We start from the raw sequence: 17632 nt of genomic DNA, 5'->3' as shown, positions 1-17632 counted from the left end.
AGCTTTGCCCTGTGTTCCCACTGCAGTGGCTTTGCCAAGGGTGCCAGCTGATGGTGCCATCTCCCCTTGCCATAGCAGTGTCTGTGGTGGCACGGTGAGCCAGATGGGGATCTCAGCCCACCTTGCAAAAATGGATTTCTTTCCCTTCAGCCAAATCAGTCCTTCCCCATCTGGTTAATCGCTCAGGCGTGGGGAAAGCTGTGCCAGTACGGAGGGGGTGTGATGTGCAAACGGGAATGAGTTCCTGTAGGGGTGTGGGAGGATGAACATTGGTCTTTAAGCAGCTTTTCTGCTGCTTATGAAACCACAGGCTGGGCAACCACAACTCCTTGTGCAGTGGTGTTGTTCTATATATTCCCGCACTTGAGATTCAGCGCCGCTCACTCTTCTGCCATGAGGTCTGTGCTGCTTTGTCCTTGAAATTCGTGGTGAGGCTGGGGCATGGAGAACCTGTTTCTATGTCACTTGGGCTGTCCCAGCTGTCAAACCAGTGCTGCACTGCTCTGCAAGTGGGTTCCCCTTCCAGTTTTTTCTTTCCCTGCAGCTGCTGGAGTGACTGCAGTGGGGGTTGTGGTGTGCTCTCCAGGAGCCAAGGATGAAGCACTCTGCTACAATATCCCATGATGTGGTTTGCTACCTGTTACCGTATTTGAATTCAGTGAGGGAGAGCTTGAGCAGTCACAGGGAAAAGACAAGTTCCAGAGAACTGGAGGGTCCTCGTGGTGGGTTCACAGCCATGCCAGAACATGACCCTGGCTGCTGTCCTTTTATCCCCTAAAGCCATCTCACCCATGTGTTGGTAACCTATAGCCTGTTCCTGTATTCTCCACAAGTATCAACTGAATAAACGTATTTATTGCAATGTACAAATGATATCCAAGCCATTGCTGCCAAACAGGCTATTTGATATCAAGCGCTGCTTTTTAGATAAATTTCAATAGCGCTGCTGCTAAGTGGTTTTATAGACCATTACTTTAGGCCAGTTCATGAACTATCATACTAATGTATTTTCAGATGAATTGCCTTTATTATGCTACTAATACAATTAATGTGTCTTCTCGTGGTTACCTCGTCCTGCACGTTGTTTCTGCAAGAGGTGTGACAGCATTAACTACACAGAAAAAGCCTTTCTTTAGAAACCTGCTGGGCTTTCCTTGCCCTGGCTATGTTTCTCAGAAACCACAAAGGTTTTCAGTGTATTTTTCTTGGCTTCTTACATAGGAAGCATTCATGCCGAGCTACTGGGGAGGGAATAAACCACTGAAATTCCTTGTGGAGGGTGGGAAGCTATCTGGGAGTGAAGGGTGCCCTGTGCCAGCATCTGGGTTGTGGCACAAGCCAGTGGGTGAGTGAAATTAAAAGGGGATGATTGAGAGAGAAGGTTAATCAGTGAGTTCACAGTGCTTAGTGGTCACTGTCAGAGGTAGGGGAGGACAGGAGGTGACCACCTTCCACCTGCCTGTGGCTCCTTGGGGGCTCTGGAACTGTGGCCTGGCTTGTGCTCTGGGAGCTGGGAGCCTTCACCTGCACCCACAAGTGTTTTCAGCCAAAGCCAGCAGAAAGGTTCCATGTACTCCAGCATTGATCAGGCTCTTTCTAGTCTCTCTTTTTTTAAGCTTTCAGCTTTTAAAGTTTTTTTTCTCCCAGCAGTGTGGGCACTTGGAGCGTGGGTGTAGTGGAGAGCTGAATGCAGTTGGGTGAATATTCCACCTTGCACCTTGTGAAGTTGTGCTTCAGTGTGTCAGCTTTGGCCAGCAGTGCTGGAGTGAGTTCTTAATCTCTCCTATGGTGCCCGTGGTGTGAGAGCCTGTGGGACGGCTGGGGACCAGCCCTGAGCCAGGTGATGCTGAGCTCCTCCAGTGCCCCAGAGCTTTTATTCTCTGAAACAAGCAGCCCCTCCTGAGCACAATTAGCTGTTGGGGTCGGGAGAGAGCAGTTGGTTGTTGGTACGTGTTGTAAACGTTGTTGGTTACCAAAATTAGTGCCTTGCCTCCTGCTTCTTAAAAATAACGGGATGTTGTGCTTGTCTGGCAGCTTGGGGACATCTGGTGCTGTCAGAGCAACGTGACTGCTGAGATGCAGCACAGGCAATGCCCTGTCCAGAGAAAGATTAAAAATGTCAGCTAATAAGCTTTAAAATGACCTCAACAGTAGGTGTTTAGGAAGATGGGTGGAAGGAGATTTAGGAAATCTATTTCTCTTCCTGACTTTTTAAAAAAATAAAAGGTTACAAATGTAGGTTTAGTCTAATCTTGAATTTTGAGGTCAGCTCAAAGCAGGAAGAGCTAAAATGTATTATGTCTGAAGTGATATGAGTTGGTTTTATCGTTCTGTAATACTTCAAATCCAGTTTTTACTGAGATTACTGTTCAGTTTATTCTTTCATTGTGCTGTGCAGCACCATGGTGTTAATCCAGTGATTTGTTGTAGTTCCTTATTTTTAGTTCTGATTTTTTGGACTCCTGGTCTCAACAGCAGAGCTATTTTAGTAGTTTCACTCAACTTTTCCCATAAGTATGTTTGCTGTTCCGTTGGGATGTTGATATAAAACTGTAACGGGAAGAAACGGCTCAGTGACAGCTTTGAACAGATCTCTTCATGCAAATCTGCTTTTCCCTACTATGCAAATGTTAAGGAGAAGTGTAATAGATATGTAAGCTGTTAAGTATGAACCAGCTGGATTTTCTGGCTTTGTAAGACTTGGATTCACTACTTTACCTTTGTACTCCCCAAAGGTGAACTGGGTGAAGGGGGAGGGTGCATGGGTTGGGTTAAATCTGGCTCCTGGTTTGGCAGAGCCTTTGGGGTAGTGACTCGTGGTGGAGCTGAGAATATGGGCAGCTTTCTGGGGCTGCTGAAGTCAAGGTGTTCCCTTCTGCTCCCCCACGCCTTGGGCTGTGTCTGAGGGCTGGTCTGGGAGCACAGGAGAGCTGGCCCTGGAAGGGAGCCCTGGAAGAAGGGGGCTCTCAGCTTCATGGGTGAAGTGTCCCCACTACCTGTGGTCCTTTGTTGCTCGGGGACCACCAGTGAGTAGCCCAGGCACTGCTGATCTTGTCATTGCTCTGATAAAACAGTGTGGCTTTGCAGTAGTTTTTTGTGTGGATTTATTTGCTTTTGGTTTTATTTTCTAACCAAAATGTACAGGTAATATCTGTATATTGTCAAATACCTGTATATTTGTCAAACTCACTATTTGAATCAAAACAGATGTTTCTGGAGATGCTGTAACCTTCACTTACACTAAATGGATGTTTTGTATTTAACAGTCTATTTTAATTTATTAAGATGCATTAACAATAAAAAGTTGTATTCATGTATCTCTTTTGTTCTCACAGAAATGACTGCTGTCACTGCAGCCAACGTGAACTTCAAATGGGACCCCAAAAGCCTGGAGATAAGAACACTGGCAGTCGAAAGGCTGCTCGAGCCTCTTGTTACACAGGTAGGAAGAAGATGGGGCAAAATCAACAGTCATAAAGAGGATTGCCTGTTTTGGTGTTTTATTTTAATTAAGTCACAAAGCTTAAATTCTAGGTGTAAAACACTCCAAACTAACGATGAAGTCTACAAGCAGTTTCTTTGTTCCGTTTCATTGGAACAGTCACTGGCCATGAGTCCAGGGAGACTTTGCTGCTTCAGCACCTGATAAGACACAGCAGTTACTAACATGCACTTCTGATTGAAATAATGTTCCATGCCTACACTTTGTGCTGGATTTGTGAATAAAAGCTGCTTTCTGTGGGGTGTATGTGCCCCAGTGAAAAGCACTGAAGAGCTCAGGAAGGCTGGAGTAAGTCTTGTAAAAGGGAGCTATGTGTTTTGGGTGTTTTGAAAATTCTTGGAAGAGACTTTCTATGAGGTCTGGAAGAGAAGGTACACTGGAGACAGTTCACTCTTTGCCTGTAGCGTTGTTTTCCTGGAATATGAAATGTCTAAAATGATAGAATGAGCTGGACACCATTCCTTTAAATTCCAAGTTCTGTTTCTGGTGTTTTTCCCTTTAGTCACCAAGCTGCTGTCTGTACCTGCCACTTGTTCCCTCTGGATCCTCAGGTGGGCAGTTGGATGATAAGGCTTTTTAGCCAAAGTTACTGATGGAGTCTTTGCTTAGGAGAAATTGCCCTAATTTGGCAAACTTAACTGAGCACACTTGTTCACAGGACCTTTTTCACCAAGTGGAGTGTCTGAACTTACTCCTCAAGGAATGAGCACAACAGGCTGTACTGGCAACCCCCAGTTTTCTGAATGATGTGGCTGACAAAATACAGAGGGGGAACTGGAGCAAATTGCCTTGTTGCAACTTGTTCTTTATTTGTAGAACACGATGAACTGAGACTACCCAGCACAAATGCTCCCCATTAACCAGCCACGATATTCCCAGCTGATGGCTTTCCCTCTCTACATCAGCCAACTGGGAAGATAGATTCAGCTCTGAGGACCTTTATGTCAGCAGCCCTCGGGCTTTCCAGAGTAGTAATTTTTTTAGTGTTGTAATTTAATGTCCCTCTGAAGTAGCTTTGTGTGCATTTTCTTACACTTTCCAAAAAGGAGAGGAAAGAGTAAGGCAAATGGAGAAGTGTGTGTGGATTTTGTGACATGTCTGTGTTGGATAGAAGGGGATGGATCCTGATCCTGAGCTCAGGCAGTACCTGGGTGTTTCCTGGTCTCTGGTGATCAGCCTGTTCCCAGCAGGGTTTCAGTCTAAGACACAGAGCTTAGAAATATTGTGGATTACAGGAGGATTGTGAGAGTTCGGTTGGGGTTTTTTTTAGGGAAAAATGAGCTCTACCAAATCCTTTGCTGTGCATTCAGCCTGTTGGCTATAGCACTGTTTTGGACTGAAAAGATACTGTGTCTCTACATTTCTACTGGCACAGACTTCAACCTTGTCTGGGGTCTCTTATGGCTGGAGAGTTATCCCAAACTAATTATCCCCACCTTGGTTTCTTTCATGCGGTGCCAAAGAGCTCTGGCCTGTTACTGACACTGCAGTTTATCAAAAATACAAATAGATCTCCATTCTTAAAATCAACTTTTGAGGTCTGCTGCTTCTAAGAGAAGTCTTTGAGTTGTTTAGCTGCATTTATTTGCTCACCTAAAGAATCAAGAAGCATGGTAGTGTTTAAATGTGAAAAACACTCATGAGGTTAACTTGAGCTGGCAACAGTGCAGGTATAAGCAATACACAGTCTAGAAAAAAAAGCGGCCTTACTATCAAATGGATAAACATTAAATTTGTTTGATGTTGGGTTTTTTCCCTTCCATCTATGCCTTTAGGTAACAACACTGGTTAACACCAGCAACAAGGGCCCCTCCAATAAAAAGCGAGGCCGTTCTAAAAAGGCCCATGTCTTGGCTGCTTCAGTGGAACAAGCAACAGAGAATTTCCTGGAGAAAGGAGACAAAATTGCAAAGGAGAGCCAGTTCCTGAAGGAGGAGCTGGTGGCAGCTGTGGAAGATGTTCGCAAGCAAGGTAAGGGTGTGGAGCTGGTGGCTTCTCAAGCTGTGGCTCTTCAGAGCAAGCAGAACCATTCCCATTTCCCTTTGCTGCTCTTTCTAATGACTCTGCACCTCTCACCTTGGGGATTCTCAGCTTGCCTGGCTGGCATCCCAGAGCAGTAATATAACTGGATGGGTCTGGAAATTGGATGTTCCAAGTAGAGATTAAGAAGAGAAGCAGAAGGGCTGGTTCTTTAAAGAGCATTTAAAAACTCAGTTTAGGCTCAAAAGTAAACGTGCTCCCCACAGCTATAAGTTTTATGGGACTGCATCTCAAATATGTCAATAACTTCTTCAATATTTGGCTGTATACAGACCAGCACTGTAGGAGGAAGAGCCAAGTGTTGACTCGACAAAGATGTGTTTCTTGAATATGCAAGATGTAAACAGCACCAAACAGAATGTGAAGACCTTGATTAAATATTCCAGGCTTCCTTCCTCACGTCTAATGTTGATTTTTATAATTTTATTTTTTACTTTCTTGGAGCAGACCTTCAAGAAAAGCCTGTGGAGCTGACTTACTCTAAAATATGCACTAGTAAATACTGTTGCTCATAAATCATTTATCATTCTTCCAGTCACGAGTCTTTTCTATGCTTCAGTGAAACCCAGTCAACTGGTATTAATGGTGACGGCTGCTGCTGCAAGAAAGGGAAAACTCATTAGCATTAATTACTTGTTTGTAGCTGAAGTTGCAGAGTGGTGAAATATTAGTTGAAAATGGTTCTAAGTTCTGGATGAGCCTGGTTGACAGACCAAAGAAAGATCAAGGTAAGAAGGCTGCAATACAAGGGGCTAATTGAATTGGCTTAATTTAACAACAACAACAAACAGCAAGAGAGACCCCTTTGACTCTGAGCTTTAATTGCTGGTGCTTGCTGCTCAGTGGAGAGTCAGAACTCATCTGTGGGTGCCTCCAAATGGCTCAGTGATGCTGGTGAGAGAGGGAGCTCTGCTCAGCCCTTGGGACTGAGAAAGTTCCCTGAGCTGGATTTGTAGCTGAATATTGCAGTGGGAAGCTGGTGGGAAGGAGAGACTGATAAAAAAATCTTCCAGATGACCCTTTCCCATGTTTCTTGGCTCCTTCTTGGTTCTGAGACTACACATAGGCTTGATGCCAAAACCTCCCTGCTCTGTTGCCTTTGACAGAGGAGGTGAAGCTCATAACTGAGAGGTGCTGGAGTGAAATAACTTCCCACCTTAATGTTGCTTCACTTCTTTCTCCCTTTTTGCTGTTTGCAGCCTGTGTGAATTGTGGCCTAAAAGGGGGGGCTGGGCCTGTTTCCTGAGGCTGGGTGGGTGGTCAGACTGCAGTGAATCTCCTGGACACCAGTGGGGCCCACCATCCTTTGTGGGGATGCAGTTGCTGCACAACCAGGGATCAAAGCTGTGCCCCATCACAGGGCCAGTGTTTGGCCAGGTTTAGCGGAGCAGCTTTTGGTGAGGAAATTAAAAGTCAAACCAGCCTTTGAGGAAATGAGAAGCAAGCAGTGAAGGATGAGCTAGAACAGAGGGAAGGGTTATTGCTGCCAGTGCCCAGGAGGATTGCAATTCTCAGCAGTGCTAATAGCAGCAGGGAGATACATTGGGAGGTTGTATGTGGTTATATACACTGTGTGCACCTCAGAAGCTCCCAGTATTGTGGTTAGACCAGTTGCATTAATGAACTGGAGAAACAAGGACAGTGTGATGCAAAGCCTGAGCATGTGCTCAGCAAATCTTCCTGGTGGTGGTGCCTTTACCTGCCTTTTGCAACTGGGGCAGGAGTGGAGAGGAGAATCTGGGTGTCGTGGTCAGCAGCAGGGTGATCACGAGCTGGCAGCATCTGGGTCTGACAGCAGCAGTGGGATTACAGATATAGAGCACAATTAATCTTCAGCAGAGGACAGGAAAATAGCATTAATAACGCCTCTGTTTAGAGTAGGGAGCGGTTTAGTTACCATAATAAAAAAAGATGAATGAATGTAGATGGGGATTACGAAGATGATTAGGACAATAGATAACTTGTCTCATCAGAGAAAATTAAAAACTTTTTTTTTCAGCCTAGCGAGAAGATTGAGAGAGTACATGATTTTAGTGAGCACGCTTGTTCATAAAATCCCATTTGTTGGGGGTAAAAACAAAGAAGTGAAAAGAGCTATTTCAAATGAATAATAGCATGGCTACCTCCTAAATCAATGTAAGAGGATCTTCAAAGTCTTCTTGTTTTTTACAATGGCAGAATAAATTACAACTCGCTTTAAATATTAAGCAAGTTAATGAAATATCCTACAGTAAGATTCCTGGCCCTTTAAAGCTTGGACTTTTGATTTCTTATAAAGTAATGGAAATTTTTAAGACTTTGAGCTAAAGAGTGGAGATAAGGAATCAAAGTGTTTTTCAGAACAGATCCTGCTGTGGTTATGGAAAAGACTTGGTATTGGGAAAGCATTTGATGTGAACACTTTGAATTTCAGCATTGTCATAGTGTTTGTTAGAGGCATTTCTGCCATCAGAGGTTTGCTGGGTAACAGAAGGGGCAATACTGGTCCTGCCCAGCCTGACTTCCCCACTGTAAGCTCCCTGTGGGGTCTCATTGTGTGTTGGAGTGCTCAGCTCTTCTGGTGCTGTTGGGAAGTGGTGTGGAACTTGAACCAGTCCCTTACCCAGGTGCTTGGCACTGAGACAGCTTCCAAACTGGGCTGAAGAAGGAAATTTCTTTTGGATCAGACTGGCAAGGCCATTCCTGATTCCCTGGAATGCTGATGGCCACAGCTCACTGTCTCTGTAGCTGCATGTGAGCGTGGGGATCCAGGGAATGAGCTGTGCTCTTGCTGCTGTGTGTCTTCTATGGCAACTTTACATAACAGACCAAAAATTAAAACTTCAAAAGCCTAAGCCTGTGTATTGGGTTTGAGGTAGGAGAAGGGATGAATGCTTTGATGTCTCAGGTTGCCAATGCAGGGGAATGAGCTGACTGATTCAGCTCAGTGTCCTTCTGCTTCATGTTTCTAAGTGAAGGGTTCTTCAAAACTGAACAGTGAGATGAGTTATGAAAGGGAAAAACAGTTTTTTCAACTGTACATCACAGAAGATGTCTGGTGTAAGGATTTCCAAGGAGCAGTAGGAAGCCAGTTGTGGAACATCTTGAAGTTAAATACTGAATTCTTCTTGGAAAATTCAGCTTTAAAGTTCTGTTGGGACCAGTTAGCTAAATTTCTTTGAAAGGTGCAATGAGTTCAGTTGGTTTCCTGCATCAATGCTTTAGGAATGTGCCACTTTGGAAAGCCATAACCTGAGGGAGCTCTGAGGTGGCTCTTGGCAAACTGTAGGAGTGTTGTAGACAGTATATGGATTTAATTGAAGACAAGATTACGGAATTACCAGAATTGTTGCCATAAGTACCAATTTCTGTGTTGATATGGCAAAAGGTCATGTGGGGCCTCATCCTTTATAGCAGAAAGCCAGGACAGCCTGCTGTGACACTGCTGGTGGGCATTGAAGGTGGCATTATTGGGGATGGCACTTCAGTATCCAGAGTAGTAGAGACTTGAAACTCTGATTTCCTGCTTGCCTTCATTTGGTGGGGAATGGCAGCCTCTGGGGAAGTGCAGCGGGGTGCTGTGAGCAGGAGGGAATGGCCTGGTGGCACTCGTGGTGTCCCTGGCACTGCTGGCAAAGCAGCCCGGGGACAGCCTTGAACTGGAAGTGCTGAAAGGTACGAGGTGATGTGTGGGCACGAATTCCCAGCTCGGAAGAGGAGCAGCAGTGTGTCCTGGGTGTTCCTGCCTCGCCCGTCCTGCCTGCTGCTGTGCCCTCCCGCTGGTGGTGTGTCCAGCATGGTCATCATGCTCCACATGAAAGTGCTGCCACACCCTGTGGGCATGGGGGAAAGAGACTAGAAAGTGGGAATTTTCTTTTGAGGGACTAAAATCTTACCATTTCTAAAATGGGCTCTGTTCCATTCGATTTAATTGAATTATTAGTGCTTGATTGGCAAAACCACAGGATGACTATTGTTGTCTCTTCTTTTCTCAACTCTGTTTTTATTTTCTTTCCCCTGTAATATCTAATGAAGGTTATATTGGAAAAACAGACTACTCATGTAAGGATTTGTACCAGCTTTGTAATCTGAGTCTCTTAGTTGGACTTTTCTCCACAGTGTTACTTTAACTCTTAAAATCCTTCTTCCGAAGTGGTTGTGTTACCTGTGTTCAGTGTTGAAAAGGGGAAGATGGTGCTGGATCCCATTGGAACTGCTGATGTGCACACACAATGCAGTACCTGCACATTGAGGCCAGGCCAGAGTGCCCTCTTGCCCTTTGAATCCAGCTAAAATAACTACCCCATGGTGCTTTCCCTTTATAAAAGAAGTCTGAAAGCCAGCTTCCCTTAATTGGCAGAAATGTATATATATGCAACAACTTTAAATATAATCTGCTTTTAATTTTGGGAAGCTGGTTATCTTTTGACACCCTGACAAGCTGTTTGAAACTCACTAAATCTTTTAAAATCTCTTGTTAAAATAAAAGGGAATAGCATTTTATTTTAGGACTGGCTTGAAAGGTTGCAATTTAAGAGATGGATAGAGGATAATTTTGGTTTTTAACTTCATTAGCAATTTCTGAGATTCATGTGAAGCAAGTGGCCCCTTCAATAAATTGTTTTAAATAGAAAATAAATGAAAACAACATTTTGGGAGTTAAAAATGTGGGAATTTTACATATAAGTAAATAAGGAAGGAAATATTTGTACTGAACTTTGGTTCTGGCATATCACAGAATGGCCTGGATTGGAAGAGACCTCAAAGCCCATCCCATCCCATCCCCTGCCATGGCAGGGACACCTCCCACTGTCCCAGGCTGCTCCAAGCCCCAGTGTCCAGCCTGGCCTTGGGCACTGCCAGGGATCCAGGGGCAGCCCCAGCTGCTCTGGGCACCCTGGGCCAGGGCCTGCCCACCCTCCCAGGGAGGAGTTCTATCCCGATACCCAATCTAAACCTACTTTGTTTGAAGCCATTCCCCTTTATTGTTACTTCATGCTCTTGTAAATATATACCTTTAAATCCTGAGATTGTTAATGGATTTCATACTTGTGGTGATGACTTTTATTATCAGCCTGTTGCAGAAGGAATAGAGAAAGGGTCATGTCAGTTACTGTTGGGGTTTTGTGATCTGGCGATTTGAAGTTTTCAGCATTGGTGGTACATCATCTCTCACCCATCTGGAAATCTGCAGTTCTTAAGCCTTGTTGAAGTATTGAGTTGTGTTCCCCAAAGCTGGGTAGGGGATAGCTTTGGGTTGATATTGAGAGCTGGCCTGTACTTGGACAGAAACTTTTTTGCTGTGTCCCAGTACAGAAGTAGCATATTTTTATCTTAAAATGTTATATGCCACTCTTGGTTATATTATTTAAGATGATGGAAGGGTGTTACATAGGAGGGAGCATTTTAACAAAATCGAGTATTTTGATGTGGTTGCTTGGGCAGGCTGGCAGCTGTGCTTGGGCTGAATTTAGCTGTGAAGGTGTAGAGTGCCTGGGTGGCAGAAACTTCCTGGGCAAGATATTATGTATGAGGATGGTTAACCCCAGGCTCTCCAGCTGTTGGCATTTCTGAGCAGTTAAGAATAAGTTGTTAAATAAGTGGAAGCCTCCTGGGACTGCATCACGCAGAGATTTCGGTGCAGCCCTCGCCCTGTTTGGTGTGGGGGGCTCCAAGGGACTCACTGTCAGCTGTCACTTGTCAAGCACTGGTGGAGGCTTTTTAGTCTCATCTGAGACAGGCTATTTTTATTTCGGCATTTGGCCATGTGGACACTTTTTCATACAGGTTTTTGGGAAGCCTCTGAAACAGCAGCTATAGCAATCTGCTTTCCGGTCATCTCTTGCTGCCTGCAGGTCCCTGACCCTGAGGACCTACCATTTTCTAAACTAAGTCCTAGCTGTTCTTTGTGTTTCTGAGATGCTGAGATATCCAAGGATAATAATGTGGATTCCAAAACTTGCTGCTGTGTAGGAACAGTGGTACTGGAAGCTGCCCCAAAAAGTGAGGGAGAAATCCAAAATTTACTCCTCTGACTATTTGCAGGCACTACTTTGATGCTTTGCAAATGCCTTCTGGAGGAATTGCTGTAGCTGTGCAGAGTGGCCTTTGCTTTTCATAGTTAACCAATGGCATTGTTACCATCTGAAACCCAAATTCTTTGCTCCTGCACCAGATGCAGCCCCACAGGCTATGAAATGTTGAAGCATTTTACGAAGCGCTGCCTGGCTTTGAATTCCAAGCGGGGCATATCCAGCCAGGTCATAGCTCGGAGTTGTTTACGGTCCCAGGAGCTGTGGCAGCTCGCTGTGTGTTTCTGGGCTTTCTGCTGCTTTCTGCTTAACTCTACACGCACACAAATCAAAGCTTTTGCTCAGGCTTTGAAAGCATCGTAGCTTGGCAAATAACTGCAGCCCTGCAAAGGCATGCTGAATTTGCCTCTCTAGAGAATTCTGGCATGCTGAAACACCTGTACAAATGGAAATAAGGACCAAAGTGTGATTTCCCAGCCCTTCCTCCCTGCACAAACCCTCTGCCCCAATGCCATGTGGTAGCTGTACCCAGAGGTAGCCACATGCAGTATTAGTGGTTGGCTGTATTTCACAAATGCTTTGTTTTAGAGACTTAGGTTGGCTTAGGAATCTTTCTGGTGGCTGAGGCAGTGCTGTGTGGTGCTAAAGCAGCCCCTGCTGTCCCCCTGTGCAGGTGACCTGATGAAGAGCGCGTCAGGGGAGTTTGCAGATGACCCCTGCTCGTCGGTGAAGCGAGGGAACATGGTGCGGGCCGCGCGCGCCCTGCTCTCCGCCGTCACCCGCCTGCTCATCCTGGCTGACATGGCAGATGTCTACAAGCTGCTTGTCCAGCTCAAAGTAGTAAGTGTGGGTCTGTGCTGTGCCTGGCACGCCGGGGGTGCCCCCGTGTGACCCCGTGGGGTGTGCGCTGGCAGCGGCTCCCTTCTGCACCGGGGAGGGTCTTGGGGCTTTTCCTCTCAGCAGAATGTGTGCAGTGGGCGTGTGTCACTCATTTTTATGCTCACTGTCAGTAGCTTTTGACATTGAGTTGCACTCTGCTCTGAACTTTTAGTACAGAAACTAACTGAGCCCTGGTCTGCAGCTGCGGGTGATAGTCAGCCCTTTCATCTTACAGAAGTAATTTGGCTTTCTTATAACCAGGACTCCCTTGCAGCTACTAGGGATGAGTAGCTTTGGCAGGCTAAATAAAAATGAAAGTGGACTGTTTGAGGAAGCCTTTTCTTCCCATGGGCAACAGGGTGGGTGAGTGATTGTGCAGAATTTGAAGTGAGATGACACTGGATACTGGGTCTTCCTTTGCAAATGAGCTTTGAGGACTCTCCTTGTGCCCTTTGACCGCTGCCATGGCTCTGCCAGGGCCCTGGACTCCTTCATGCTCTCTCAGATGTGTGTACTTGACTGTCTCTGGTAGCTGGTGACTGTGAAATAGTAGCTAAGCACTGTATCCTATTAGCCTTTAAAGTGTCTCTCTCCAAAAAATAACGGGGCAGAGGAAGATTGCTTTCTCTGTCTGCTATGAAATACGTTCTGAATTACTTCCTGACCTGTGGACTGTATTGCTTGGAAAAATATGTGAATATATATTCTTTTAGGTGGAAGATGGTATCTTGAAACTAAGAAATGCTGGCACAGAGCAGGACTTGGGTATCCAGTACAAAGCCCTCAAACCAGAAGTGGACAAGCTTAACATAATGGCAGCCAAAAGACAACAGGTATAGTGCGGCAACTTTCTTTTGTATGTTAATTTTTCTTTTTCTTTTCCCAAATAAGGCAGCCCTGCTGCTCTTGGACAGTGCCTGTTGCTGGTAATACTTTTTATGTATTTTTTTTCCATTATTGCTGAGTAGTTTGTGTTGTGCTCTGCCATGTTTAAGGACTGTGAGCTTGCCTGGTAAGCAGGAAAAGTCTGCTTGGCTGTAGGGTGCTGCTTCTGATGGAATTTGTTCTTAGTAGCATTTGTTTATGTCAGTTCATTAGTGCCCTAATGAAATGCTGCTCCCCAAGAGCTGCACTTCCATTTTGAAGCAGTGCAGGTGTGGGTGAGGACAGGGAGCTGTGTCCCAATGTTGGGGCACTCTCCACTAGACCACATTGCTGCTGCGGTTCATGCAGATGGACTGAACGCGTCCACGTACACACGGAGCAAAACTCACAGCTGGGCACAGCCACAACTTCCCGAGGAAGTGAGTGGTGCTGCCCACTGGTCTGGCACTGAAATGTCCATTGGAGAAGGAGTTTAAATTCCTGTTTGTTATGGGTATGTTCTGTGTTTGGATAGCTTGTCCTTAGCCTTAAATTGCGTGTGAAATTTGTTTTGTTCAACAGCGCTGGTGTGACTCATTCTTGTGTAGTTAAGTTTTCAAAAGAAAGCAGAGGTGTGGGCAGTTAAACTTATCAGGAATAGCATAATTCTTCTAGAGCATTTTTTGCCTCTTTGTTCTGCAGATATGTATAAACCAAAGCTGCTTATGCACCTCTGACACTGCTTGGGTTTTTTGCACAGATTTGTCTTAGAAAATAAGCTGGGTACAGTCAAAAAGGGATTGCCAGTTGGTTATGTATCTCAAATCTGATTGCAGTAAATGGGAGTAGGGTTGTGATGGCAATGCAATAAATGCTCTTAAACTGCTTTGTGATGGATTGTTCTACACTATAGGAAGTGGTTGTACAAAATCTGTAAATCTCTGTGCCTGCTTGGAGTGCCCTGCCTGCTCAGTTTGTACCTTACAGAGGTCACCTATTGCCCATTCATTTTAGAGAGTCTGACAGAATTTTTTTCCCTTTTCTCAGTAAGGCAGTCCTTGTCTTCATTTTCACTGCCTCTGTGTTAGATTTAAGAGGTAACTTGGGGATGGTGATGCTGCTAATAACTGTGGTTGTTCCTCCTTTTATACACTTACTGCTTGTGCTGGACTCAGAAGCTTTATCTGATCGTGGTGCTTCTGTTCCAAAACAGAGGTGATGGTGCTTTAGAGAATTACAGCACAGAGTGTTTGGGGAAAGACTTATGGACTTGCTCACTAACCTTGAATTAGTGGTAATTACAGTCATTGGATTAATTTTGTCTCATTGGAGGTGAACAAGAAGCTGAATGAGATTATATATTTGTTCTTCTGAAATTAAGTACCTGAGTCTCTTGAGGAGAGTACACACCATCTTCTAGGTGTGATTAAAGAAAACATTCTGGCTGTGAGTCTGGGAGTTTAAATTAAAGATGATCTTGCTTCTCATCTGCAAGTGCAAGACAGGACAGCTTTCAAAATGCTGGTCCTCTGCTGCAGAATAACAAAAATCCAATGTCAGAGTTTGAATTGTGGTGTTGTGAATTGCCCTGCAGTGTTGTTGTTTTTTGACTTCACGGATCTGTCGTGTTTTGCGATTAGTTGAGCCCTTAAGGATAGGAATACTCAGCAGACAGATTTGAGCAGATTTGAGGCAAAGAACCTGCTTGTCCTCTGAAGATCCAGGGAGACAGTGTAGGGATGTTGAATGTGGGCAGTGCTCTCAAATGAATTTTTTTCCCCTTTAATTTTCCTAACAGGAGTTGAAAGATGTGGGTCACCGCGATCAGATGGCGGCAGCCAGAGGAATCCTGCAGAAGAACGTGCCCATCCTGTACACGGCGTCGCAGGCCTGCCTGCAGCACCCCGACGTCGCTGCCTACAAAGCCAACAGGGACCTGATCTACAAGCAGCTGCAGCAGGCGGTCAGCGGCATCTCCAACGCCGCCCAGGCCACGGCCTCGGACGATGCTGCCCAGCAGCAGGGCGGCGGCGGGGAGCTGGCCTACGCCCTCAACAACTTCGATGTGAGTTGGAACCTTGCTGTGAAAAACCCCCTCGAGCTCTCCTGTTTGTTCACCTGCTTTGTTAGCCACAGCTTGCTTTCATTGATATTGCCTGGAAGATCATTTCTACTGAAGTACAGCAAGTTGTAGGCAAAGTAGACTTTTTTTTTTTAAAAAGTCATTTTCCAAACTAGGGTTGATGGAATATAGAAAGTTATATATGTGGTTCTTGGTGATGGAAGGCTGTCAAGTAAAACTAGCTCTGAAATAGCAGTTAGCCTACTGCTACGTTAGATGGTTTGTTTGAAATTGATTATTTCATAATATATTTATGTAATGTATTCTTGGAGGTGACAGAAGTGATTTATTAAAAGTGAATAATGTATTTGGAATTGCTGAAACTACCTATTGAGAGGAACATGAAGTGGGAAGTTTTAATATGATCTTTGGTTGGAAATGAAGTCATTTCACACTGATATGTTGTACTGATCTGTCATGTTCTTTATCTTGCATTCAGCACGTTGCTGAGGACAGCCATGCATTTTTACTGAGATCGCTTTCCTTTTGAAGCGAGGATTCGGTGTCTACCTGATTCAGCCTCTGAATTTTAAACACTGTAGCACTAACTAACTCTAGAACTTTATTTAATATTGCAAAGCCATCACTCAAAAGGCATTTAATAGTTGTGGTTTTGCCAGATTTTGATCACCACCTCCTTTTTTGCTCTTACCACTCTTGTTCCTCCCTTTCTGGCATGTATATTTTACCAGGATGAAGTTCTGTTTGAGTTCTCCCTGTGCCTGATGGGAAGCCTTTCCCTGTGATCTCTTGGGTAACAAGAGGATGTCATGGCTACTTTGATCTTTGTGACTGATCTCAGTTTTGAGTTTGCCTTTCTGAAATTCCATCAGTAAGCCTTAGGGGTGTGCCTGGGGTTAGCCCCGAGGGGCTGCAGGTTCTCACAGGTGTCTGTGGGAGGGGAAGGCAGCCCTGCAGCAGCACCGTGTCAGGGGCTGGAAATGAAGAAGCAATTCAGTTCAGGTTTGTGGATTGGCTTGTACAGCTCAAACCAGCTAATGGGAGTTTTCATAAATCACCCCATTTTACTATACAAACTCTCCAGTATACAGCTGCAGACTACTCCTTAAGTGTTGCAGTTCACACAAAGCTTTTAATTCCACTTTGTGAGGCTCTCTAATAGCAGCAGTGCCTGATCAGCAGGCCAGCTTCACGATAGCTTTGTCATCTCATCCCTGCCAAAGGAGGCTGACAAAACAAATGTGTTGAGGTTCTTGGCAGATGTTATCCCGGCACTTCATTTCCTGCTGCTGCTTGAGTGTTATTGTGCTCCTGTAACAGAGGCTTTGAGCACACATGCTGCCAGATACTCCAGTGATGGTAACATATTAAATGGCTACCAGAAGATAACAAGCTGATTGTTATCTCTCTTTTTTGATGGTGCAGTTCTGGGGTGGTACCATTCTATTAGCCAATGGCTAGAAGTTTCAGGAAAAATGAGGAGAGAATGTCTTGGAGGGCACATGCCATGTTCTCATCCTGCTGTGATGGCTGTGTGGTTACTCCATAGGGATGTGAAATGTGCTGGCTGGCAGGAGGAGGTGGTTGTGACATGGCTGCAGAGGTTAGCTCCAGTAGAAACTGACTGAGGAAATTCCCATTTCAAAAAGCTTTGGGGTTCCTTTTAGAATTAACAAATTCTGCCCCTGAAATAACCCAACCAAACCCTAAACAAACCACCCAGCCATGAAATGGCCAAATTATTTTTCTTTATTAAATTACAGACCTGTTTAAACAAATCACCTGAAAGTACTCAAAGGTGATAAATGCTGTGCAGCTGCTTCTGGGGAGCTTCCAGGGTGGTGGTGAGAGCAGGTACATCAGTGCTGCTGTTTCAGCCCTGGGTCTCTTGGTATGAGCTGTGCTTGCTAGCACTCTGGCAGGAGAAACCTGTGGTAATTTTCTGCCATGAAGAAATTGATTTCTGTGTGGTTTGAAACCTTTGTGTTGATGTTTCACTTGGAGAATTGTTGAGAATACAGTTGTATTTACCTGCCTAACATTGAAGAGAAGAAAGACTACAAAGTAGGGCAATGGAGCACAATACATAGAGCTAATTTTGGATGTTTGTTTTCTTGTTCATGATGGGATAATTACATCTGACAAGTTAACTAGTGAAGGCCTGTCCAGATTGACATGTCATTAGGAAGAGTTCTGTACTTTGAACCTTATTTTTGCTGGCACATTTGATTTTTGCCATTCATGTAACAGGGC

At 44.9% G+C, this 17632-nt stretch overlaps 1 protein-coding gene across 1 annotated transcript in view; it reads left to right on the top strand.

Annotated features, from left to right (window-relative positions):
• The first annotated feature begins 3311 nt into the window (after window positions 1-3311).
• Window positions 3312-17632, top strand: part of CTNNA1 (catenin alpha 1) — a 105529-nt gene continuing 91208 nt past the window's right edge. Inside the window, exons 1-5 of the mRNA XM_008636745.2 lie at window positions 3312-3442; window positions 5278-5473; window positions 12227-12393; window positions 13146-13265; window positions 15095-15361. Of these exons, the coding sequence (XP_008634967.1) occupies window positions 3338-3442; window positions 5278-5473; window positions 12227-12393; window positions 13146-13265; window positions 15095-15361 (855 nt within the window). The 5' untranslated portion in view covers window positions 3312-3337. The remainder of the gene's footprint in view (window positions 3443-5277; window positions 5474-12226; window positions 12394-13145; window positions 13266-15094; window positions 15362-17632) is intronic.

Source organism: Corvus brachyrhynchos, unplaced genomic scaffold, assembly GCF_000691975.1.
Source record: "Corvus brachyrhynchos isolate BGI_N302 unplaced genomic scaffold, ASM69197v1 scaffold616, whole genome shotgun sequence".
In the NCBI taxonomy this organism is placed as follows: Eukaryota; Metazoa; Chordata; class Aves; order Passeriformes; family Corvidae; genus Corvus; species Corvus brachyrhynchos.
Note: the sequence above shows the minus strand (reverse complement) of the source record. Positions and strands in the feature narration are given on the sequence as shown.